General features: G+C 40.2%; 1 protein-coding gene across 3 annotated transcripts in view; it reads left to right on the forward strand.

Moving 5' to 3' along the window:
* asip1 (agouti signaling protein 1) overlaps nt 1-21886 on the forward strand; it is a 32070-nt gene extending 10184 nt beyond the window's left edge. For all 3 annotated transcript variants that reach the window (XM_080460836.1, XM_080460835.1, XM_080460837.1), the window contains 3 exons: nt 17471-17642; nt 17751-17797; nt 19203-21886. In XM_080460836.1, coding sequence (XP_080316962.1) covers nt 17477-17642; nt 17751-17797; nt 19203-19367 — 378 coding nt within the window. In that variant the 5' untranslated portion in view covers nt 17471-17476 and the 3' untranslated portion in view covers nt 19368-21886. The remainder of the gene's footprint in view (nt 1-17470; nt 17643-17750; nt 17798-19202) is intronic.
* The last annotated feature ends 3059 nt before the right edge of the window (nt 21887-24945 follow it).

Genomic DNA, 24945 nt, shown 5'->3' on the forward strand with positions numbered 1-24945 from the left:
AAATACATGGAGACAAAAGGAAGATTCTCATCTGACAGGAGTTGGGTGTGGATCTCTGGAAACTGGTTCCTATCGGCGCTGCAGGACGGCTCTGGAAAGCTTCTCCCTCCGACTCCACGTTTCTCGTTTTTGCTCTTTGGTGGTGAAAGTCAGTCATCGCCGGATTCCAGACATCGCCAGGGGCAGATGGTGTTTGATGTGCGGGAAGGGCGAGAAGTGTTTGGTAGAAGTGTGAAACCATCCTGGAAGTGTTAGGATTGCTCTATCACATTTGGAAAAAGACATTTTGAACCCAGTCGTTCGAGGAAAAACAACAGAAATCTAGAAGAAACAAGTTGATTGAAGTGGTTTCATCGATGGGTCCATTTCGTTTTGATGTTTATTCGATGGGTTTGAACGAATTCAAATGTAAATTCAATAATTGAATAAAAGTGAACAATAAGGACAAACATGTGACAGAGGTTCACATTTAATGGACATCCCTTCCTTGGAGACGGACCTAATGCTGATTTCTGCTGTGATTTGAGGAAAAAGCCAACTGAGTGCAACCAGATGAATTAATTGACGGTAAAAGTGAAGAAGGTTAAAGAGGCGGTGGAGGAGTGCGGCTGCAGGGACTCAAACCAAAAACCTGCAGGGCAAGAGAAGCGTAGAGGACGGCTCTGAAAGCATTTACTCTTCCTTAAATCTCCTCGGCTGTGGACGTTAGCAGCTGGACAGTCGGACGCCAATTCACTGAGCAAATTCAACTGTGAACATGCGGCGACGCATAATGAGACTTTGAAGGAAGTTTTCCCAGAACAAAGGGCTTCGGCTTTCGACTGATTTTGACGCCACATCTGGTTTCTTTAATAACACATTAAAGCGCTGCCTGTCTCAGGACACTTCCAATCTAAAGCGTCCGATCTCAATATAAGTAAACCAGCTGTGAAGAAAAAAGAAAAAGAGGAACATTTTCTCATTTTTGTTCACTATTGACTTTGATAGCTTATCTGTGTCTTCAATATGTGGAGGGAAATTATCCAAAAAGAAAAGTAATCAATCGGTCAGTCTTTATTGCAGACTCTTAGCTCCATATAAAACCATGTAACAACAGCAAACAGACGACAATAGAAGATAATAGTCTCTGCAGTGCTACAAAGTCCAGATGTGCACCTGACACTACTTTCCTTTGGTCTGATTAAAACTTTCATCATTCCGTTGTTGGACAGCTCCAGCCTGTTTATAAATTTAAACACATTTCTGATATCAGCATTGAGAGTGGACAAGTTGTTCATCACAAACAGCTTTTAACAAGCTAAACAATAACGTTAGTAATTCTCAAATATGGAGCTTCAACTTCTTAAATACAACATTAATATAGTTTTATGTTTATAATGTAACCTCTGTAATGTTCGTCACTGAGAATCAATATGTTTTTCTGTTTCAGTTCAGAAGCCACAAACATCCTCGTTTCATCTTGAGTTGGCTGGATCGGTACAATAGTGCTATAATAACCCTTAATTTGAAACATTAGAGCTTTTCTTTGTTGTGGCGCAGAGCATCCAAACAGTTCTATTCCAATTACAACCAAAGATTACTGCAATCTCGACATGAAACCAATTTTCACAATGCAAAATACAGTGAAATGTAGAAATAAAAACTCTTCTAGCTGTTGCATTCTGGGTGTTTTCACACCCTGACAGTGCAGCTTTGGGGCTCGTCCGACAGCAAAGAGCGTCGCCAATATCTCAGCTCAGGTCTCAGCGTTGTGTTGTCTCGTCAGAACTTTATATTCGGCTATAACTTTTCTCATTCAGGGTGAATGAATCAATGAATAAATGATTTAAAATCCTCTTATGAAATGTGATTTTCAACCCCCTCAAAATGTCTGAAGAGAAGAAATCCACATGTTCAACAGTCACATTTTGAAAATGTGAACGTGGCCAAAAGATTGTGTTTTTTTCTTTTATAAATAAATAGCAGAAGTGACTTTTATTACATATCACCATTATATTTTCCAGTAGTTGTGTACCTGCCGTGTTTTTATTGTGTTTTAGGATTGATGGCGCTTTAATCACTTGCGAAGAATCTGCTCGGCGTCACGCCGTGTTGTTTTAGGACGCTCCGTTTGTTATGAGTGGAAAAGCAGGCCCAGGGTGAAATACTGCAGGCTGCTCTGTGTGTGTTTTCCTGCTGTTTCTCATTCACTTTTTAAAGGCAGATAAATAAGAGGACGGATTGCGAGCGAGAGCGGAGCCAGATTGCAGCAGATTGATTTAAGAAAAAAAAGAAAAAGAAAAAGGAACCGGGTGTGTTTACTGCCGGCCTCCGCCACGATGGAAATGACTGAAAAAGATTTTGAAACGAGAAGCAGGCCGCGTTCTGCAGCGCTCTGATGTTGTTCTCCCTCTGCTCCCACCACAGTCTCCGCGATAGGTTGCTTCAGATAATATATGAGAAAAGAGGATCCTTGGATTAATTTCCACGCGGTGCCACTCAGGGTTTCTGTCCTGTTTGGTCATTTTAAACTGATTTTTTATAACAATGCTTCTCAGTCAAACTGTTTGGTCAAATTCGAAACAAAATCTACTTTTGTTTGATCTTATCGACTTTCTTTATGCAATATTCAACTACTTTTTATCCATGTTGTGCAAGTTATTGGAAATATCCAGTTGTTTTTTTTAAGTAGTTTGATTATTTCCTATTTGCTGCTGTTATTCTTCCTTAATTCCAGATTTAAGTCTCATCTGCATCTCTATACTTTGACTTTGAGTGGTACCAGATGGTGTGTAGTACTATATGTTATGTATAAATCGCATTTTACCATGAGTCACAACAACGGAAAAAACTGACGTATAGTCCAGAAAATACGGTAAGCCTGACGGATCAACATTTCTGGATTATTGTAGTTTTGGAATCGTGAAAAATCACGACTCTTTTTTCTTTGTTTGGAACTTTATTCGCCGCGGAGCCTGATATTGTTTTGATTTTCTCTCCAAGTTGCATACATTACAATCGACATTCCACACAAAACAACTTTCGACTGCCGTAAAACAAATTAGTGTCATGCTGTCGCACTCAAAAGAATATACTTTAACATTATTTTTAAGGTAAGCGATTAAAGAAAGACAAGATAGTTACAAATGAAACCAACATGTCTGTTAATTCAAAATAAACAATACCATTTTCGATCATTTTTCTGCGTCGTAACATTAACATTATCTGAGCTTTCAGCCCCTTGTGGGTCAGTTTAACGACTGATTCACTGGTTCATCTCAAGTTACATCAGTTATTAGGAGGAAGATGCTCTATAATTTGGATTATAATTACATCAGTTATTAGGAGGAAGATGCTCTATAATATGGATTGTAATGACATCAGTAATTAGGAGGAAGATGCTCTCTAATCCTGATTTTAGCTGAAATTACATCAAGTAAAGGTAAAGCAACAAGGTGAAAGTCAAAAATATGAGTTGCACATAAAGAGAAATACTTAAACATGCAGGGGAAAGACAAAGCATCCTGCACAGAGGAGGTATAGTTGAGAGTTTTCATCCTGGAGGATTTAGTATAAAATACATCACGATTATTGTATCGGCAGGAAAAACAGTTTGTGGCGAGAGTCGATCAGTGTCGATCAGCGTTCATCTTGTTTCTTTCATCCGGTGAAGCCGGGAGGAAGGCCAATACAAGGAAGTGGATGAAACAAAAAAAAAAAACACGTTGGACGAGGGGATTGATATTATTTATGATGTTTTTTAAGATGGAAAGACAATTTGTCATACGACTTCAACAAAATGTGTTCTTGAAAAGATGGATGAGGTATGTTAGACCATGAAGCCATATTTTGGATAATGTTAAAGAGTATGACTCTTTTTTTCAGGTCATTGCCAGGTTTACTTCATGTTTAATTTCATCTTTATTTAATATCACGCCCATGTTTCCCTGATCTAGGGAGTGTCGTTATTTAATTCTAAGGTTGTATTAATAGATTGTATTATACTATAGTGGCAGGACCAATCCCTTATCTCTGTACTATTTATACAGCTTTGGATGTTTTGTGGAGATTCAACTTTAATGTAAAGATGAATGGATGTCAAAGTCAAAATGTTATGTTGAGAATGATGTGAACCATGAAGAATACTAACAAAAAAAGAATTGAATAGAAAAAGAGGAACTCAGAATGCATAACTTGGCTTGAGTTGCTTCTGAAAACATCCATATTTGTCACACATTTTTAAACAAATTCATTTCTTTTGTACGGGTAAACTCTTGGGTTTTAGCACATCCTCAACGCGGCTGCAGAAAATGTGTTTCTTGTCAGTGTGTGTGCGCCGGTTACATAAACTTCATAAAGCGCCGTGTGACAAACTGGCTGGGTCAAAAGGTCGGGGGGGGGCGGGGGGGGCGGTCCAGTGGTTTTTCTGAGTGCCGCGGGGAGGCAGTGAAACATTTCTGCTCAGCATTCTCAGTCGTTATGTTGTAAAAATTAAGTGTTGGTTGTATGTTTTTCATCAAAGATGAAAAATCGTGTGAAATATGGCTCCTTCACACTCTTTTGGCATTTTAACCCAGAAAACGAGACAGAAACATTCTCCTGGGTTCTTAATATCTTCTAGTTAAAAGACTAATAAAGGTGAAATACAACCTATTGATGCCCTCATTTCACCAAATAAAGCCCCGTTTCCACGACAACGATTCAAGTGAAAACGCACCGTTTTTGCGTTCTTATTTCAGAAAACTTTTTGAAAATGATGTAATTAGCCTGCCAGGCCACCAGTTGGCACTGTTGGTTGTTTTTCTAATTAAACCACTCACACATGCAACAGAGAACAATAAATGACTTTATGATATTTTCTGTCTTGTAACTCTTCTGAGGTCTTACAATCTTTTCTGAATCACTGTGACTTTATGAAAATCATCTCCAAAATTGCTTCTTTTTTTTTTAATTTTCTGAAATGAATTCAGATTTATTTATTTATTCAGAAGGACATGTTGAAAACAAAAATCCTCCTGTTGGAAGTCATTGGTTTACAAAGATCCCGTGTTAAATTTGATGATGACATGCAAATAAATTGCGCTTCCAGTGCATATGTTTTCAAGCAATCTCTTTATAATAACACAGGGATTGACATCATGTAAAAACAATGTTCAAAGGACGGCAGTGAAAGTTGGACAGTGAGAGACGAGAGAAGCTCCAGACCAATAGCTCCAGGGTGACGTGAACCAGCCAAAAGTATCTTCATAATAAAGGAAAATGTTCTTTAGCTGAAACCAGCAGCTGGTTCCACATGAGAGGAACCTGACGGCTGAAAATCCACTTTTAGAACCTCCAGTAAGCAGCACTATAGGAACCGAGTGTTCTGCCGAGGTAATGTGGGAGTAACAGCTCCTTCAGAGATGATTGGGTCTGGTCATTAAGAGCTTTACAGGTTAAGAGAATGATTCTGACAGGAATCTAACAAAAAGAGAACCATATGGGAGCAATATGACCTCTTGGTGTTCACCACTGCAGAGCGACGGGTCTGGACTCTGGCGGCAGAGCAGAGGGGAGGATGATGGAGAGACTCATTGAAGAGTGAAAGACGAGGTGGTGATGTGGAGGAGGACGGGGTCAAACAAGCTTCTGGAGGACAAGAAATACCGCCCAACAAAGAAAGTGAGGCTCCGTTCACACAACGTCTCAAGTGAAAACTCATCGTTTCTGTGTTTTCGTTTGAGAAAAGTATAGCGTTTGAATAGAAATACTGAAAAGTACAGTATTTATGCATGTTGGGCCACTAGTGGGTGCTGTTGGTTTTCCGTCAGGAAACCACACACACATGCAGCAGAGAAGAAGTTGGACTTTCAAAATAAAAGTACCAAGTCCGAGGAGAATATGGACTGGGAGTCATGACACCACGGAGGAAACACTGTTCTGATTGTCTCTACTACCACCGTCTACAAGGAGACTGAGCCCGAGCGTTTTCAGAAAGTTGTGTTTTCAGTGACTCAGAGAACCGTTGTGGTGTAAACAGATTTCTGAAACCCAACAAAAGTTGTGCGTTTTCGCTTGAAAATGTTGTCGTGTGCCTGAGAGCCCTTTAAAAACACAAATGAAAGGAAAAAGAAGAAAAGAAGGAAGGTGTTCGTTCATTTAGATATTTTGCTTGCTCAATTTGTTTCTGTCCATATTTTAAGTTGTTTTTTTAAAGTAACTGCTCCTAAACCCCTGACTATCATTTCTCCTGGACTGGAATGAAGAACTTATTTAAAGTTGCTATTTATTTATTTATTTATTTATTTATTTATTTATTTATTTATTTATTTATTTATTTATTTATTTATTTATTTATTTATTTATTTATTTATTTATTTATTTATTTATTTATTTATTTATTTATGTATTTATTTATTTATTTATTTATTTATTTATTTATTGACTTACTTACTTACTTACTTACTTACTTACTTACTTACTTACTTATTTTTCTTTCTCTATTCTATTATTATTATTGTATTTCATTTTGTCTCTACAATGCACATTGTATTTTGTATTCTGTTAGGTGCACATCATGAAATTAGATGTTTTGTTAAAGAATAAAATCACAAGCGGATCCCGCTCGGTTTATCTCTGCCTCACATCAAGTGGAGCTGAAAATGATCTTTTTGTGCAACACCAGGTAACGCTGGTAGAAAGGAGGTAGACATCGGTTGGGCCTGTTAATGTGAGGAGAGTCAAGTTCTCAGCTGGTTCACCATCGCTTCTCTCTCAGGACGTTATAATTACCTCCACCGACGCTCCATCCAGTCACTAACCAGCAAAGGCAAGCGATGGACAGGTTTTTGTATAAATAGGGTCTAAATCCTGTGATATTTTCTTTATAAACCACCAACCAGAATGAGTGCAGTCTTCCTGCCTGTGCATGCAACTGAGCTCACTTTGTGCAGAAATCTCAGTAAATCTCAGCGAGGATGCTTACATGCTCTCCTCCACTCATAAAAGTGGTTTGACGAGTGAGTTCACCTTCAGCCAGGGGAAACCTGAGTGAAGATTTGCTGCTCTTGGAAGAAAACGAGCAATGTTGTACAGCTCATGTCGTCAATTATAGAAGTGTAAAGTTGAATCGGAAAAAAAGAAGAAGATCAGTGCAGAAATGAGAGAGGGAGCTTTGAGAGCAGACCTGTGAAACACAACCCGACGGTGGGAGTGAAAGGGCAGCAGACCCACGCGCACGTTTTTAGTACGCGTTGCCCTCTGGTGAGGAAACGGGATTCCTGAGGGAGTTCTACTTACAGGCGGCGGTTTGGGGAAGACGCTGCAGTAGGAATATCTCCAGACATAATAACCAAGTGTTCTGTCCAATGGAGTGTGGAGGCTACGGAGAGCCCGAGGGTCTGCAGTTGACCCGGTGTGCATTCTTTGTTGATTGCCTCGTCTCTTGCTCTTCATAGGCAACTTTTCTTTTTTTTTTCTCATTTCACATTTCACATTTCACATTTCACGGGCCTGATCATCTTTACAGCCAAACCATTGGGCCTCCCCCCGGGACGCTCATGTTGCAGAAACTGCCTGAACGTATAGCAATCAGCCACTCTTAAAACATTGTATGTCTCCTCTCCCCCTTTTTTGATGTCTCATACAAAAGAAACTCTATATTCTGGTACTTTCCAGCCGAATCAGCATGAACTCCTGCAGCAGTTTGGTGAATGGGACCACACAGATCTATATTTTCTCATCCAGCCGTCTGGTGGTCAAAGAAAAATCTTGACAAATTTGCTCAAATCATCAGTCTCAAATTTCTGTTCAAATTTGCATCAACTTAAAAGGAAGAAATGTGGACTTGGCCGAGTAATTCACCCCGTCCACTAGCTTTCACAAGTACAAGGGCTCTGTGTAGTATCAGACCCGATACCCAGTACTGGTATCGGTGGACCAGTATTTTCTTGAGCGCATGAGGACTCCTGCCTGAATCAGTAGAAGCATTCATAACTTGAGTTTTGTTCATGTCACTCAACTAATTAGTCAGTTTTAATCACTTCATCTGAAATGTGAATGCACACCGGGAGTGTGTTTGTATAAAAGTATAGAAGTACTTAATATTTAGTTCTGGTGCTTGGAGACACTGAAAACACAACTTTTGAAAATAGCTCCCAAAGGCGAAATGTTCAAAAATACAACAACTCTATCTCTGGAGAAAGAGGGGAACTTTTCTTAAATGCTGCAACTGCGCATGCAAAACATGTAGTTGTTCTGCACATGCTCAGTAGATAGACAATGACTCCCAGTCGATATTCTCCTGGGACTTGGTACTTTTATTTTGACAGTCACCATAATAACAATTCAACTTGGTCGTCTGTCAACTACAATGCTCGTGTTCTACAATTGTTAATGTTTAGAGCTGACTGTTCTCTGCTGCATGTGTTTGTGGCTTTTATTACAAAAACAAACAACAGCACCCACTAGTGACCCGACATACTCACTACATCATTTTCAAAACGTTACCATGTAAACTTGAAACTTCTCTGAAACCAAAATGCAAAAACGATGCGTTTTTGCTTGAAACATTGTCGTGTAAATGAGGCCTAGATGTAGATCCAAAGATCTCGTCATGAGATTAAACAAATATACTACTGCAGTTTATGGAAGGACGTGTGCAGGTCTGCATTCAGCACCACTTACCAGCGTCGCCACAGGACCAGACAGACGGTGGCAGCAGTGGTTTTATTTCCCCTAACAACAGAAAGCCATAACAGAACCACCTCACGCCTGACCTCGGGGCGCTCCCTCCTTCTCCCGCTGGCAGTGAGACGTTGATGCAGTGTGTTTCAGATCACTGGCTGCAGTATCATATTTCCAAGGCAGTAATCCTGAGTTTCACTCCGCTTCCCGCGGAGCATCCAGGAGTGTTTGTCCAGAGCCTCTCTGGAACTCATTCGTCAGCTGGTTGGGCTGGATGTGGCCCGAGTGCAGAACTTGACCGCCCTCACCTGTGAGATTCAGAGCATCGCCCCTGCATCTTACAGAAATCCTTTGTTGGCTTCAAATTAATTTGTTCACGGTGCGTTAGAGAGCATAAAGTCATTATCGAGCAGGGGTCAAAACTCCGGCAACACTTGGAGCATATGGAACGACTTTAGTGCTCGAACGGGGATTTACCCAGATTGTCTGAAGGGGTCTGGAGATTTTCTTTTGGCTTGATTGAATTTTGTAGTAAGTTCAAAATTAACAATGGCCTTTTACAATTTGTCAAAGGATTTTCTGGGATTTGAGTGGCTTTATAGTGTGAGGTGTCCAGTTAGTTTACATCTCCTTCATTCGGAAAATCAGTACCTCAGCAATCATATCCTATCTGAAATAACTCTGTACAATGCACTATATATATATATATATATATATATATATATATATATATATATATATATATATATATCTGAGGAGACTGAATGGAGTTCATGGTTTTGACTGCTGTCATCTTATTTCTTCTAGTTTAATCCGATTCTAATATTTAATGGATCAAAGGAAGTGCTTGGCCACGGTTTGAAGACACTGAACTCCTTGCTCCAGAGCTTTCCCTCTTTAAAGATCTTCACTAAATCACATGTGTATTTTCACAGGTGTCTGCTCAGAGCATACCCACGTTTTAGCTCGTGACCAGCACTTCCTTTTCCTTAATCATCGGCAGACGACTTGCAGCCAGCGTTCTTCATATTTTTACACTCCTAAAGTGGGATGAGCTTTGTGTGTCTTTAGTTGGATGGACTGAAAAACAGGTCCTGAAAAATGAAAATTAAATCCCAAAACAGGCAGTTCCACATGTCGCCAATTACTGCAGAGCACAGCTGGCAACGTTTCAGAGAAGGCTGTGGCTCAAACATTAAATCTGACAAGGTGAAGATTGATTTTGTTGGCCCCTATTTTCCAGTGACACCTGAGTATGAATCACTTCTCTCAAAAAATAGCATCGTGACAAAGAAATAAAACTATATACAGGAGGCAGCTTTGTTAAATTCTCATTTTATTTGTGGAAAGGCAAAATTGTAAATTGGAAACCTCAGTTTGAGCCTTCCCTTTTGTTGTGCAAAAGTTCATGCAAAATGCAGACAAACTCCGTCTGAAATTTTGAGACACAGATTCAGCCTAGAACTTATGAAACTAACACCTACAGCACAGTCTAGGTCTGTGTTCCAAGAAGTACTGGCGTAAATCTTGTTTGACCTATGTCAGCAAGATTAAATAAAGATGCACGTTTGCAAATCTTACTGCAAAAAGGGAATTTTACCAACTGACCCTACCCCCCCACCCCTTAATTTCACTGTTTGACCATTGTCACTTACGCTGATTCAAGACAGATACAAATATTCTGTCTGTGCAGTTCTACACACTCTCATGCAGACAATTCTGTTCTCTGTGTGACTTGTGTCTCGAAGCTTCAAATAAAATAAACAGTTGGCAAGAAACCTTTATTCTGTGACAACAATTTCTGCCATTACATTTGTAATATTTAATTATGTTAATGTTCAATGGCATCCATAGGAAAATCTTTGCAATTCAAGTATACTTCCATTAATACAATATTTTCTTCTATATGACCTAAAAACTACATAGAGATTTTCGCTGCAGCTTTGCTTTGTTGCGATTCCTCAATCAATGAGACGTGTATGCCGTCAATTCAGTGCCAAAATCACAAGTGCATAGAAACTGTAATCGCGCACAGTTAGACCACTTTCTATGCGCTCGCTGTTACTTCTGTGATCTCTCTGGCACGGTGAGGTTGGGTTTTGGCACTTTGGGGGCGGGCATTGCATAGACAGACTTGTAATCCCCCCCTCCTTCCTGATTGGTCAATTTAAACGTCACTGTTTCCCAGTCAGAGGTACGTAGGGGGTTTCAAGGCTGAGCAAGTAAAGGCCCCTTCAATCTCCCATAAGAACCCATAAGAACAAAAAGAAAAGTTGGGCTGCGACGTCAGCCAGATGCTGAAAAACATGCTTTTTCGCCAGGAGAGTTCATACTACGTGAAGAAGCTGTGGAACTCGTAGGCCACGCCCCCTCACAGCAGGCACACATCTGTGAAGTGGCGTTTTAACTTTTCAACTGCACAGTTTATTTCTCGCTTCCAATGTTTTCAGAAATATCTATTTCTCTGAAGTGTTTCAGAAATGAAAGACAAATTTCTTTGTCTGGTTTTAACTGCAGGAGCTGACCACTTTCAGTGATGCGTTCAGGTGCATCACGTAAGCTTGCCCGCCAACATGTTAACGAGCTGCAGGGCTCATACAGTAGCAAGCTTATATGCTAAACATGATTCAAATATGTCTGATAGTCATTAGCAAGCTGGAACACGCATGCGTAGCACACGGCAGTGCCGTAGTTCGGCAGTGTGGCATTGACTTAGGCCCAGACGGTCGGCACAGCAGAACCATATTTCTTCGGCCAGAAGGAGATGATGTCATTTTGTTTGGCTGGATTCCACAGTGCCGAACTTTCTTCTTGTTCTTATGGAGTATGAATCTGTCATTAGTCTTGCATAACTATCTGTCTGATTTCATTAGATTTTATGCTGGGACCAATGTATGGAGCTCGTGTTTTTTTTGTTTTTTTTTACTGTGCCAGCTCAACTGACGTCTGGTCAATGCCTTAATCTGGATTGTTCACAGAAACAGAATTCAGTTTATAACCGTTTTCATTAATTCTATTGCTAGTCTGTCATTAATTACATGACCAGGAAACAGTGACGTTTAAAGTGACCCATCAGAAAGGAGGGGGGGATTACGAGGCCGTCTATGCAATGCCCGCCCCCAAAGTGCCACAGCTCAACATCCCCCTGCGGAGAAATCACAGAAGTCACAGCGATCGCACAGAGAGTGAGCTAACTGTGTGCGACTACAGTTTTTATGCGCTTGTGATTTTGGCGCTGAATGGAACGGAGTCCCGGACTATCCCGATGTGAAAGCGATCAGTATTCCAGCAGAGACAGGTGGTTTTAATCGCAGAGGATTCCTGCATATCTGTCGTCTCTGATGGATGAGTCCAGCCTAAAGCAGTCGCTGCAGAGGCAGGTGGAGCTGCTAATCCTCCATCAGCGTCACTCTGCAGGAAGCTGAAGCTCCCAGAGCTTTTCTGCAGGAATCAAGGCAGTGTGGAGGTGACGCAGCAGTCACTATCGCAGGAGCTAAAATCCACAATAACTCCGAGAGCCACAAAAAAAACAACAATTAAATCATATAGTCAGTCTAACTTTAGTATTTTCAAACAAGATTCAAGCCTTTCTAGAAACACGTGTTGCAGTATTTTCACACGAAACTCTGACACGTCAAATACAACCTTTTGCTGAACCACATTACACATTTATCCCCTGGCTCGGAGTCAATCCCATTTTTTTAAATTTCTTTTTAATTTACCACAGATGTCAGCGGGTGTATCTGATGGTTGAGTGGCAGGTTGTGGACTGTGGAATGTGATTCACTATTGTGTCCTTTGAGTAATTGAATCATTTCCCAGCTGTTTGAGCACAGGCAGTTTTGACCCAGTTTTCTGTCAAAGACTGTAAAAATGATTCAGCCAAGCCGAAAAAAAGGCTAGAGAGCCAGAAAAACAATATATTCATGTATGTTTGGAATTCACAGTTATGACACTCATACTGAATAATTGCATTCGGATATTTTCAGTGTGAGAAACTCAAACATGTGTTTCATTTCAAGCTTTATTTTGTTTCGTTTAGTGTAGGTTTACACTATGTTCCCGGCAGCCACGGCAGCCCCGTTTGGCCAAAGCGTAGTGCGCCGTGGGATTTTGGGGAATTCTGAGGAAGGCGTGGCACGTTTTTCACCTTCTGCCAAGGCTTTCTACAGATGAAATGTGGACGCCGGACCATTGTGAAAGCACATTTATGCCCCAAAGGGCCACCAAAAGTCACTTCCTGTAAGCCTCCCGTCCCACCATGGACCGCCTCCAAGTTCCATTACGGCCAGTTACGTGCTGCCATGTTTTGTGACGTTCATCCTGTTTTGTTACGGGCTACTAAGTTTCTGCATTTTGGGGTTCCGTTTATATGACAGCAAATCAAAAACCCGCTCTCGTTGCGAACTGGTTCCCAGTGTTTACGAAGCCCTTATTGATTCCAGTTGGTGCAAATTACGTCATCACACACATTGCTTAGCTTTTGCAGGCTCCGCCATTCACCAGTGCAGGAAACACGACGACCAAGTGGCTCAAACACTTTCAGGAGGAAGGACGACAACAGGGCAACTTGCAATACTTGCAAAGTGGATATTTTGTCAAAGGGAGGAAATATGATCAACGTGCAGACATATTTGCCCACACGGCAACGCTGCATTTTCGATCCGCTCAGGGGCGACTCTCCACCGAGCAGCATCGGCAATGTCAGCAGGTCCTCCACTGTTGATACGGCAGGTTCATTTCCAAAGAACCGAATTGTTAAGCAGTATCAAAAATGGGTTTAGAATCATAAAAATGGTATCAATTCCCATCACTATGTGTAAATATAAAACTTTTCTGAAACGAAAATGCAAAAATGCTGCTTTGTCGAGGAAAGGGGGCCTGAGTGACGTTATTGAGTGACGTTTTAACTTCTTCAAGTGCTCTAAACCGTTCTGATTTAGACTACTTCCTGCTGACAAAACGGATCCTTCCTTTTTCCCACTTCAGATTGGGGGATTTTTTTAAGATATGCATTGAGCACACTAAAACCACACCGACTGTGCTTTCTGTTTCCCTAAATCTTGATAAGAGATGAAGCAGTTAAAAACATTTTTATTCAGGCAAGCCTTTGACCTGCAGCTGCTCAATTTTTTTGTATAACTGTGTATGTTTTTCTTGGTTCCATATTTTTAATGATCTCATCTCTGTTTTATTTCCCGGTTTTTTGTGCCGTAAAGCACCTTGTGACTCATGTCTGTGAAAGGTGCTATAGAAATAAAGTTCTATTCTATTTTATTCTATTCTAAGAGTAACACTTAGACGTGTTGGTGGAGGATGTTATCAAAGGTATCGGAGCATTAAAGGTAATTCAATGTGAGTTTGGTCAAGAAAGAATAAAAGAAACGGAGGAAATGTGTCTCATAGGAGCCTCTCTGCAACAAGCTGATTTGATTGTCACTTAATTAGTGGACAGTTAAATCGACCGTTCTGAAATCCATCAGATCCACACCTATAAGCAATTCTGTAACAGAGCCGGGGGAATTTTTTGTTACCACTCCACCACTGTGCAGAGATGTAATCGAAAACCAGGCTGAACCATCGGTTCTCCCGCCCAGATACAGCGTCATCTGAGTTGTTTCGGCAGCAATCGATCGCTGCGAGGAGGAAAGACAAAGTCCGCTATATGTTGCTTTAATGCTGCGCTGATGTTACTGATGGCGGCCAATTTATATTTCAGTTGGAGCTGCAGTACAGTGAGAAAAAAAAGACGTTACTGTAAATGTTAGCTCAGCAGGTGCTGGCAGTGGAAGAAAGAACCGGTGGAACGGTGGAAAATGTTCTGCGTGTTGGAATAATTGATTTATGTCATTTAGACTTTACAGCACAAACTGGTGGAGGAGTGCTGACCCAGATTAATGAGTCACAGTTAAATCCCAAGCAGTGTTTTCCAGTCCGGGTCCTCGCTCTCTGCCCCTCCTCTTCAAAATATGACCCCGATGTAACACACCTGATTCTTGTTATGGGGCGACTGCAGACCTCGATGAGGATCCTTTTATCTGAACCAGGTCTGATGGGAATAGCGCTCCAGCATCCAACCAATGAATAACCACCAATAAAATGTAAAAGAAAATACGATACTATAAATTCGCTCCCAGGGAATGTTAAAAAAGTCAACTAATAAATTCCTCAATCGTGCAAATACATAAAACAAGGGCTTGTTTATACGACAGTGTTTCACGGGAAAATGCAGCGTTTAAACTACATAGTTTGCAGCACGTTGCCGTGTAAACGTGAAACCTTCCTGAAACAAGAACATAAATATGAAGCGTTTTCACTTGAAACGTTGTCGTGTAAATGGGACCTAATGTATGAAAACTGCCCCACAGTATACTGTATATATATATATTATATATATATATATATATATATATAAAGACTGATTGATTTAAAAAAAAAGATTCTGTTTCTGAAAATACTTGAGTGCATGTTTGTGAATACTCGTTGGATCAACATTCATGCAGATGATTTAAACAATACAGAGCTGGATTTCTTTTCTTCTTGGTTCTTTCTCTCTCATGAAAATGATGTGATCAGATCAGAGAGGGTTTCGTCTTGCCAGGCCTCCAATTTCGTTCAGCTTCAGCTGTCATTTCTTTCCCTCTCCTCTATCATTATTGTTCCTTCAGTATGACTGCGAGGCCATTAAAACTCGGCGTGTCAAACGTGAAAACATCTGCTGGAAATCACCACATGTGCAGCGAATGTCTGAGTGAGATGCAGACATGTAGAGATTTTAACGGAAAGTTTCCTTTGAAATTGATCATTTCTTGAATGGAAAAGTTCTCATATGATTTAGGCTGCTTTGGAAATGACTGTCAATCTATTGGGGTGATGGATGGATGGATGGATGGATGGATCTGTAACAAAATGAATAAAAGGAAAGTCTTAATTTTTCACATGTCTGACATGCAGTTCAATCTCTAATGATTTCTATGGTGGCTGAGAAGTGCCAAATCCCCTAAACACAAAAAAGGTTTGGAATTTGGTAGTGTTTTCGCAATTTGATATATTCTTTTTAATTTGGTAGTGTCTCTATCTATCTGTCTGTCCGTCCGTCCGTCCGTCCGTCCGTCCGTCCGTCTATCTATCTATCTATCTATCTATCTATCTATCTATCTATCTATCTATCTATCTATCTATCTATCTATCTATCTATCTATCTATCTATCTATCTATCCATCCATCCATCCATCCATCCATCCATCCATCCATCCATCCATCCATCCATCCATCCATCCATCCATCCATCCATCCATCCATCCATCCATCCAGCTTTTCTCTAATTTGTAGTGTTTTTTTGAATTTGGGATTGTTTTCTCGATTTGGTTGTGCTTTTGAAATTAGTAGTGCGTTTCTAATTTGTAGTGTTCTTTTGGATTTGGTAGTGTTTTTTTTTTTTTTTTTTTTGGTTGTGTTTTCTCTAATTTATAGAGTTATTTTTATTTGGTAGTGCTTCTCTAGTTTGTAGTGTTTTGCACTTCCAGGCCACCGTAGATTTCAATCAGTCATGTATTTCTTCAATTTCTGTGCACCTGGAAATGATTTGACTTCAGACTCCATCATATCATCTGAATTTTTGATTTTCCCAGTGTCTTTCAGCGGGATTCTGACGATATCCTAAATAAAACAAGACATAAATACATCCCCTGTCACAAAATCCCTCCAAAGTCATGCAGAAGCACAAGCCTCCTCGTCCAGCTTCTTTTATTACAAATGAACAACAGCACGACTCGGAGCGGCTTCCAAATGTCGGAGCTACTTATCCCTCAGCACTACAAAGACCCAGAACAGCTTTCAGTCATCAGGCTCCCACTCATGTTTCTACTATTCTCGAGATTTCCATTTTGACTGAGATTCAGCTGCACTTGCGTGTCATTCCTGGCTTCTCTTCCGTGTTTTTTTTTTTTTTTTTCAAATTAAATCATCTGAAGTCGTCTATCATGTGACAGACGAGCAACATATGTGTCCACTTTCAAAGCAATTAAAAAAAAATGTTTTTAATAGCCGTGTGTGTGTGTGCGCACACATGTGCAGCATATGTGCAGTGAGGTAAGAGTAATCAGTTGTCTGCATGCATTTGTGAAGTGCATGTGCTTATTGTCTTTATTTGCTCTTGATTTATTATTTTAGTCAGAGGTTTGCTTCAGGGCTCATTCACACGCCAAATATTTCAAGTGAAAACAGAGATTTTTTGTTCCGTTTTGGGTTCGGTTACACGTCAACGGCACTCTGAGGCACTGACTAGCACCCACTAGTGGCCCGGCATGCTCACTACATAGTTTTCAGTGTTTCTGCCGTCTCTGTAATAAATGATAATGAAATAATAATGAAATAGAGGAGTGGATGGGAAGCACGTGGAGGAGTCTAAGTACCTGGGATCAAGAGCAGAAAGCAGTGGAAGCGGTGAAAGAGAGGTGAAGTTATGGTTAGAGAGGAAGGTCTGCATTGATTAAAGGAGGCGGCACTGAGGTGGAACTGAGGATGTTGAGGTTCTCACTAGAAATGAGGAGCTTGATGGGAAAGTTTGACGATGACTGAGAGAGACGAGGCTGACGGTCCAGTGTGACGGCTGAGGATGGAGGTCCGAGGTATGAGGAAAAGAAAAGTCACAAAGGAAGACATGCAAGCAGCCAATGTGGGGAAGGAGGATACGGGAAACGGAGACTATTAGAAAAAGAAGATGAGATGTGGGAACCCTGAAAAAGAAGTGTACAGAAGACTAGTGTGTGGTGTAGAAAGTGTGATTTTGAAGTGGTGAAACAAACATTTCCATGTTCTGTTCCAGAGAAAGATGCACGCCGTCCTGCTGCTTGGCTGCTTTGTGTTGGCAGCGACGGACTATTTCCTTAGCTCCGCCCACATGATCCAAGAGGACAGACTCACCACCAACAAAGCCATCGCGTCCAACGCCTTGTCCCAAAGTCTGGGAATAAGCTCCCCGTCCGTTCTTATTGTAGGTGAGTTTCTAAGTGTAAGCTGTAGTATTTATGAAAATAAATAATCCTGTATGCTGATGATACTTGGTGTTGTGTTATGTAACTCTAGTTTCTGATGTTCTCTTTTAGAGTTGCCAAAATCCACCAGGAAGAAGAAATCCAAGAAGCACAAAAAGGTTTGCTCAAAGAAATGCTGCTTCTTGATTATTCCAGGAAGATTAAAAACATTAGAATATCCATGAAATAATGTGCTCAAATGAGTCTGAAATGGTCAAATCCTCTTTAGAGCTTTTCTGATCTTGATTACGGTCTTTAAAACCTTTTAAAAGTTTGAGAAAACAACTTTGGTTAAAAAAGTTCTCAACCTTTTGTGCTTCAAGAAAGTCTAACCAGCCTTCTCCAGCAAAGACAATTCTCAGGCCCAGAAATGGATTTATTGTGGTTTTCTTTTGAAATACAAATCTGATTCTCTGGTGCCTCCTGCTGAGGTGGTCATGAATCCTTCCAATCTTCTGCCTCAGAAACTCCTTCACCGACCCGATGATATTTCATTTACAAAACTCCTCTTCATCGACAGTCACTTCTCGATATTCATAACACAAGTCTACAAATCTACAGTTTCGTCCAGAGGTCTGCAACCTTTATGACCAAAAGAGATATATTCATGATGTTCCACCAAATAAAATGTAAATTATCTTAGATTAAAAAAACAAAACAAAAGAGAAAACTTGCTACACACAAAAACTGAGGTTGAATTCAGAATTTTTGATGGATTATATTTTATGTATCTTGGCTATTTTAGCCTCTTAAGCTTATTTATTATTATTTATTTTACTTATTGATTATTAATATTGATGATGACGATGATGATGATGATGATGATGATGATGATGATGATGATGATGATGATGATGATGATGATGATGATGATGATGATGATGATGATGATGATGATAATAATAATGTGTGTTTTTTTTAAGGGATTTTAGCTATTTCATCAGCTGCATTTAGCTGTTTTACCCTTTATTTTTTTTTTTTGCAGTTTTTATCCTGGAGATTAGACCATTTTTTGAACATCACTGTGTAAAGCAAATTAAATAATAATGAAAGCAGAATGTTTATTTACATGACACATTCTGGAAGCTTCACCAGCCGCTGCAGCGGAGCTGAAGAGCCACATGTGGCTGCAGAGCTGCAGGTTGACCTCTGGTCTCATAGATTCATCAGTCTCGCAATCCTAAAGTTCGTACCCTGTTTCCCTAATATAGATCACTGTTTCTTTCTGTTAGGATTGTGTGACACAGTTTTGTTGTATGCATTAATGTATTTGTTTCATTGTAAATGTAAGTGTTTCTTAGTGGACCTCCCTGGTAAAATAAAAGTGGACTGAATTAATAAACTGGGCTAAAACAGCTCCATATATAGAGGAGCTGTTACTTTTCACAAAGGTTTTAATCAAAGCCAGGTTGTAAAGTTGTATTCTGTTTGAATCTCGTCTGGATCCTCACATGTGTCGGATTTAACCGCTGTGAGGTGAACTCATGCGTCGTGACCTCTGCTCTATCTTTCTTCCCCCCACAGAACAAATTCAGTGTGAAGAAGCGGCCCCCTCCTCCCGCTAACTGCATCCCCCTGTGGGGAAGCTGTAAATCTCAAGGCAACGTCTGCTGCGACCACTGCGCTTTCTGCCAGTGTCGCCTCTTCAGAACTGTCTGTTACTGTCGAATGGGCAACCCTCGCTGCTGAGCCACCGGCTGCAGCTCTGAGCCCACAGGACTCCACGCCGCCCACCCGCCCGCCCGCCCGCCGTGAACATCATGAAAGGTCAACCACTCTCTGCCCTTGGTTTGTAATTCTGACTAAAATTCACTGCATGAAAGCACTTTATTACAGAGGACTGCACAGCAGGGAACTTTGTGAAAATGTTACAGGGTTTATTGCTTTTAACTGCTCTGAAATTCACAGAAAAGCTTTTAAAACAAGTATTTTTTTTTCCTACTTTAAGCTTTTAGCACATTCACATAAAATGTATCTGCTTGAGCAATTTTATACACAATCTTAAGACATAAACTTAACTGTGTAACAATTTACTTTCCTTACATTGATCATCGTGTATTAATTTGGGATTTCAAAACAAAAGCCTTTGACTGAGTGCTGATATTTTCCATTATTTGTGAGTGTCTAAACTCTTCTTGGTGACTTTAAAATGAGTCTAAGTGGTTTCTAAACCCTCAGTGTCACTTTACCTTCCCACACATATCCAGGATGTGAGCTGTGATAAAAGCAGATGTACTAAGGGACAGATTTACTAACACCCTGCAGAATGCAAATAAAATGCCCAGTTTGCAGCTTTCCTGCTTGAATGGGCTCACATTTATGTTCACTGGTTTTCACCATGAAGTGATTAAATGGAGTTCAGACATGCACAAAAATATGGAGAGGGTGGAAGCTTGGAAATATATTGATGCAAAATAGCAAATAAATGTGAATATGGCAACAAAAAAAAAGAATAATAAATAATAAACAAGATTATCAATCTCCAGTTGTTAAAGGGGTCATATTAAACAAAATTCACTTTCTAAAGGTTTTCCAGCAGTACTAATCGTCCCCATACCTGGACTGACGTCCCAGAAGTGAAGACAGTCTGTCCTCTCTCTCCCTGGCTTGTTTCAGGTTTTAAAAAGTGTGTTGCTCCAACCAGCCAATCAGAAATCAAACCCTATATAGTGTCATCGGGGGTTCAGCCAATCCCAATCAAGGTAGGCCCTCCCTTTGACTCCTCCCACAATTAGGCATCTGTGCTCTGGCACATGGCACCACGAGAGGAAGGAATTCCTCCTCTTCCCGAGATGGGCATGTGTGGGCGGAGCCAGTCCAGCTCACACAGACACAGCAGATTCTGAATGCAGCTCCTATGATCCAATATTCAAATGGAGGAAAATCAAGGAGGAGCTCGAAACTTTGAATAGAAAGTTTCTAGACCAATGAGACCAAGAGGAAGAGTTGAAAAACTTGATAATATGACTCCTTTAATGTTTATAGTGTCATGTTCTCTATGTGTGTGCTTTAATTACAAAAACAGCACCCACACGTAGCCCTACTTGAAAACTACATTGTTGTCAGCCTTGCTTCCATTTCCATGTAAACAGAGATCGTTTTCAAAATGTTGCAATCGAAACAAAAATGCAAAAACGATAAATTTTCACTTGAAATGCTGTCGGTCGTGTAAACGTGGTCTAAAGTCGTCTCTCGTCGCAATAAAAACAGCATCACTGCTGATTGCCGAGCTGATTGCCGCCTCCTCTGCATGCGAAGCTTTTGCAGAGTAAATCAGACGTCACGCTGCACGACACACTTTTAAACTCTGTATTTTGCCTGATCCAGAAGACATTCCCAATATTCCTCATTCATGATGGCTGACTTGCCAAATGGGTCATGTGTGGTTTCGGCCCGTTACTTCCAGAAATGATCATCAGTGCATCTTTTAGCAGATCTTTAGCAGATCAGGTGTTTCACTCAGTGTTTCCTGGTCAGAAGAAGAAAAGACAAACCAGTTGATTTATTTGGTGGTATTTGTTTGAACACACAACTAAAAGCGTGGGCACATGGGAGGGTCTGACTCCAGTGAACTAAGCTGACATCGTCTTCCTATTATTTAGGAAGCAGAAAGATCAGATGGATGCATATCATGTTTATCCGGAGGTATCTTGTTTTTTAATCATTTATTATCAAGCGTAATCAGACATCTAGCTTTCTTATAATCTGTGTTTTCTTTCATGTGTTGAGCGTCTGACCGTTTAGCCTTTTAGCGAACATCTTTTCTCGGGATTTAATGTCGCTGCAAAATCACGCTAATGCATGAATCCTCATGTTCGCTTTGCACATCACGGATGAAAGTTGTGCCTGCTGCTTTTCATTGCAGCAGTGCAAACTTGATGATTTATGGGTTTGATTGGAGCAAAACGTCTGGACTGTGAGGGTACGGAGCGAGAACCAACATGAAGAAATAGTTGGAAATAAGTCGACTAAAGAGCTGCTTCTAGTTTGGTTTCAGACTTTTCTATGAACGTTGTCTTTGTGACTCTGCTCTGTGTTTTTTCTGTGGCATTGTATTTGATTATATGTTTTCCTTTCAAGCACTGGTAACATGCTGATACTAGTAACCATAGAAACCTTATTATTGCAAATAAATAAAATGCTGCTTTTTTAAATACTATGTGAAGTATATGATGTTGCATAAAGATTAGTAAATAAACTTTTACGACTGTAAAGACGTGGCAGTTCCATTCTTTTCTGTGTTTGAAAATTTATTTTATTGCTGATTTTAACAATGAAGGTGTTTATTGTTGTGGTGTGGCTAGAAATGCGTCATTCTTATCTTTGGAAAACTATTTGAAGATTAGATTGAAATCCTCTAACTTGCAGCAAACACTGAGAGAACATCTTTGATCTCCACAAGAACCATTTCCTCTTTGTACAAATACAAAATGAGACATGATCACTGATATCAAATCGTCCATCACACACACACACACACACACACACACACACACACACACACACACACACACACACACACACACACACACACACTCTCTGTTCGAATTTGCCAGTGAAAGTGATATTCATGACTTCATCTCCTGAAGTGGATTCAAACCCGGAGCCGACCTGCTGCTGAACAACAAAGCTACCCACTTCACCACCCCGTCACCTGAGATGAACACACTGGAGGAAGTGATAAATTCTCTCAGCAGATGCTTTTAACCCAACAGATGCTGATACTTCCGCTGAAAGATGGCAGAAAAGCTTAGGTTGTCATGGTTACGTGAATAAACATGTGTTTTGTGTCCTTCAGCTTGTCAAAACTAACTATAACGTTATGTAGCTGTAGCTGTTATTAGCATTAGCATCCCATAAAAAACTTGCTTGAATCATGGAGTTCCACAGGGTTCTGTCCTAGGATCGATACTTTTCACATTACTCATGCTTCCTGTAGGGAACATTATTAGGAAGCACTCCATCAACTCCCATTGCTATGCAGATGATACACAAATCTATTTATCTATTAAACCAGATTATACTGATCAACGTGCTAAACTAGACGCTTGTCTTAAAGACATAGAAAAGATAAATATTGATTGATTGATTGATTGACTGAGTCATTCATTCATTCATTCATTAAAAGACATAAAAGCCTGGATGAGCTATAATTTTCTGCTTCTAAACTCAGATAAAACTGAAATGAGAGACAAGTGAGAGAGAAATTATCTGAAGATATAGTAACACTAGATGGTTGTGATTTGACCTTTGACCTCCAGTACCACTGTGAGGAACCTGGGAGTCAATTCTGACCAGGATTGATCCTTCAACTCCCACATTAAACAAATCTGCAGGACTGCTTCTTTTCACCTCCGTAATATTTCCAAATTCGGGAACATGTTGACTCAGAGTGTAGCTGAAAAACTACTCCATGAACCTGTTATCTCCAGAGTGAAACAATAACTGCTTAAAAAGTCTTCAATTGATTCCAAATGCTGCAGCGAGAGTCCTGACAGGAAGCAGCAGGAGAGATCACATCACTCCCATTCTAACCTCTCTTCATTGGCTTCCTGTTCAATCTAGAATAGAGTTTAAAATAGTTTTTTTTAAAGCTGTTAACAACCAGAGTCCATCATATCATAAAGAACTATTAGTCCCATATCTGCCCAGAAGAACTTTCAGCTCTCAGGCTCCTTATGTGGAACCAGATCCGAGTTTCAGTTAGTTTTCAATTTAATAAAGTTTAAAGTTGAAGCTGTTTCCGGACAATCTGGACCAATTCCAGTGAAGCTGCTGTAGGTTTGGACTGCTGGAGGACCTGCACTGATCTTTTATTTCTCACTCTACCTGTGATATTTCACTATTACTTCTATAACCTTGGTGCATTTAACTTACCCATCAACTGAACTCATCATTGTTCCCTGATTACCGCAACCTGAATATTACAATGTACATGAGATTGGTCTTCCTCCTCTTAATCCAGCTTCAGGCCTCATTGTTCTTTCTTTTCTTTTGCATCTGTTTACTTACATGGATCCTCTTCGTTTCCGCAACATGAACATCTGAGTCAAACAGCTGTTTAACTGAGCTAAAAATCCAAATAACAAACTGAAATTAATCTATGTTCCTGCTGGTAAACAAAGTGGTTCTGTTTAAACTGCAGGGCTGGATTTGTTCTGCTGTTAGAATAATAATGGCCTCGGTCCTGCAAACAGATTAACTTCACCAGTGGGACATCAATACATATTTATGTCCTCGATCATAACTATAAATCTTTTTTGACAAAACATCTCCCGACGAGGGAGAAAGAAAATGAAAGAACCAGCTCATCCAAGCGTAAACAGGCATTTAAAGTCATAAACAGTGGTAATGAGCTTCACATGAGTGGAGTGGAACAAATGGAAGTTCAGTCACGTTATACTATGAACAAGAATAAAGTTTACATCACAGTTTGTGGTAGTTCTGAGATGATGCTCAGTGCAGGTGGATGTATTCAAATCTACCGAAGCAAGAAAGAAAACATAATACAAAAAGACTTTCAGAAGTTAATTTGATATTTTGCATTAACTGTAATTTTGTTAATAGTTTGAACGTGTTTTGGAAGCAATGATCTCAGAAAAGGTTTATTTTACCTGTACGCTGCTTTTCACTTCACGTGATAAATGTTGATTTAACAATGTTAGACTATAAAGGTGTTGATCAATAGAGAGTAAAGGAAGCGTTAGTCCTGTGGTACGAAGCTAAAATAATGTTGCATACAAGACAACTCCCGGAGTCCTTTATTTCCTTGTGAATTTTGCAAAGTAAGTCAGCGAATGTACTTTTCGTCACTATCAGAAGGCTTCTGGAAACAACAAGAAACTCCACAACAGGATCAAAAGGTGAGTTTCTGAGAAAAACGGAAGGTGGAGAGCGAGTAATTCTCTGGTCCAAACAGGAAGAAAAGCTCTTCGATGGAGTCGCAGTGAGACTTTAACAGCTCGAAGAAAGTCAAACTTCTCAAACAAAATCGCTTTTATTATAGGAGATGGATGTTTCACCGGCACGTCTGGGTGGAGATGAACCGTCCTGGAGCTGGAACTCTTGGCCCAGCAGAAACTGCAGGTGTGGGTTTTTTGGCGCTCCACTGAGAACATCCTCACAGATTACAAACGCTGAGAGGTAAAGCAGCTTCACAGCAGCTCAGAAGAAACTCCGCAGGGTCATGAACAAGGCCCAGGAGATCTTCAGCCGACCTCTTCTCTCACTGGATGACCTCAAAAGTTCCCACGATCAGATCTTACAA

This window comes from Lipophrys pholis, assembly GCF_963383615.2.
Source record: "Lipophrys pholis genome assembly, chromosome: 4".
Lineage (NCBI taxonomy): Eukaryota > Metazoa > Chordata > Actinopteri > Blenniiformes > Blenniidae > Lipophrys > Lipophrys pholis.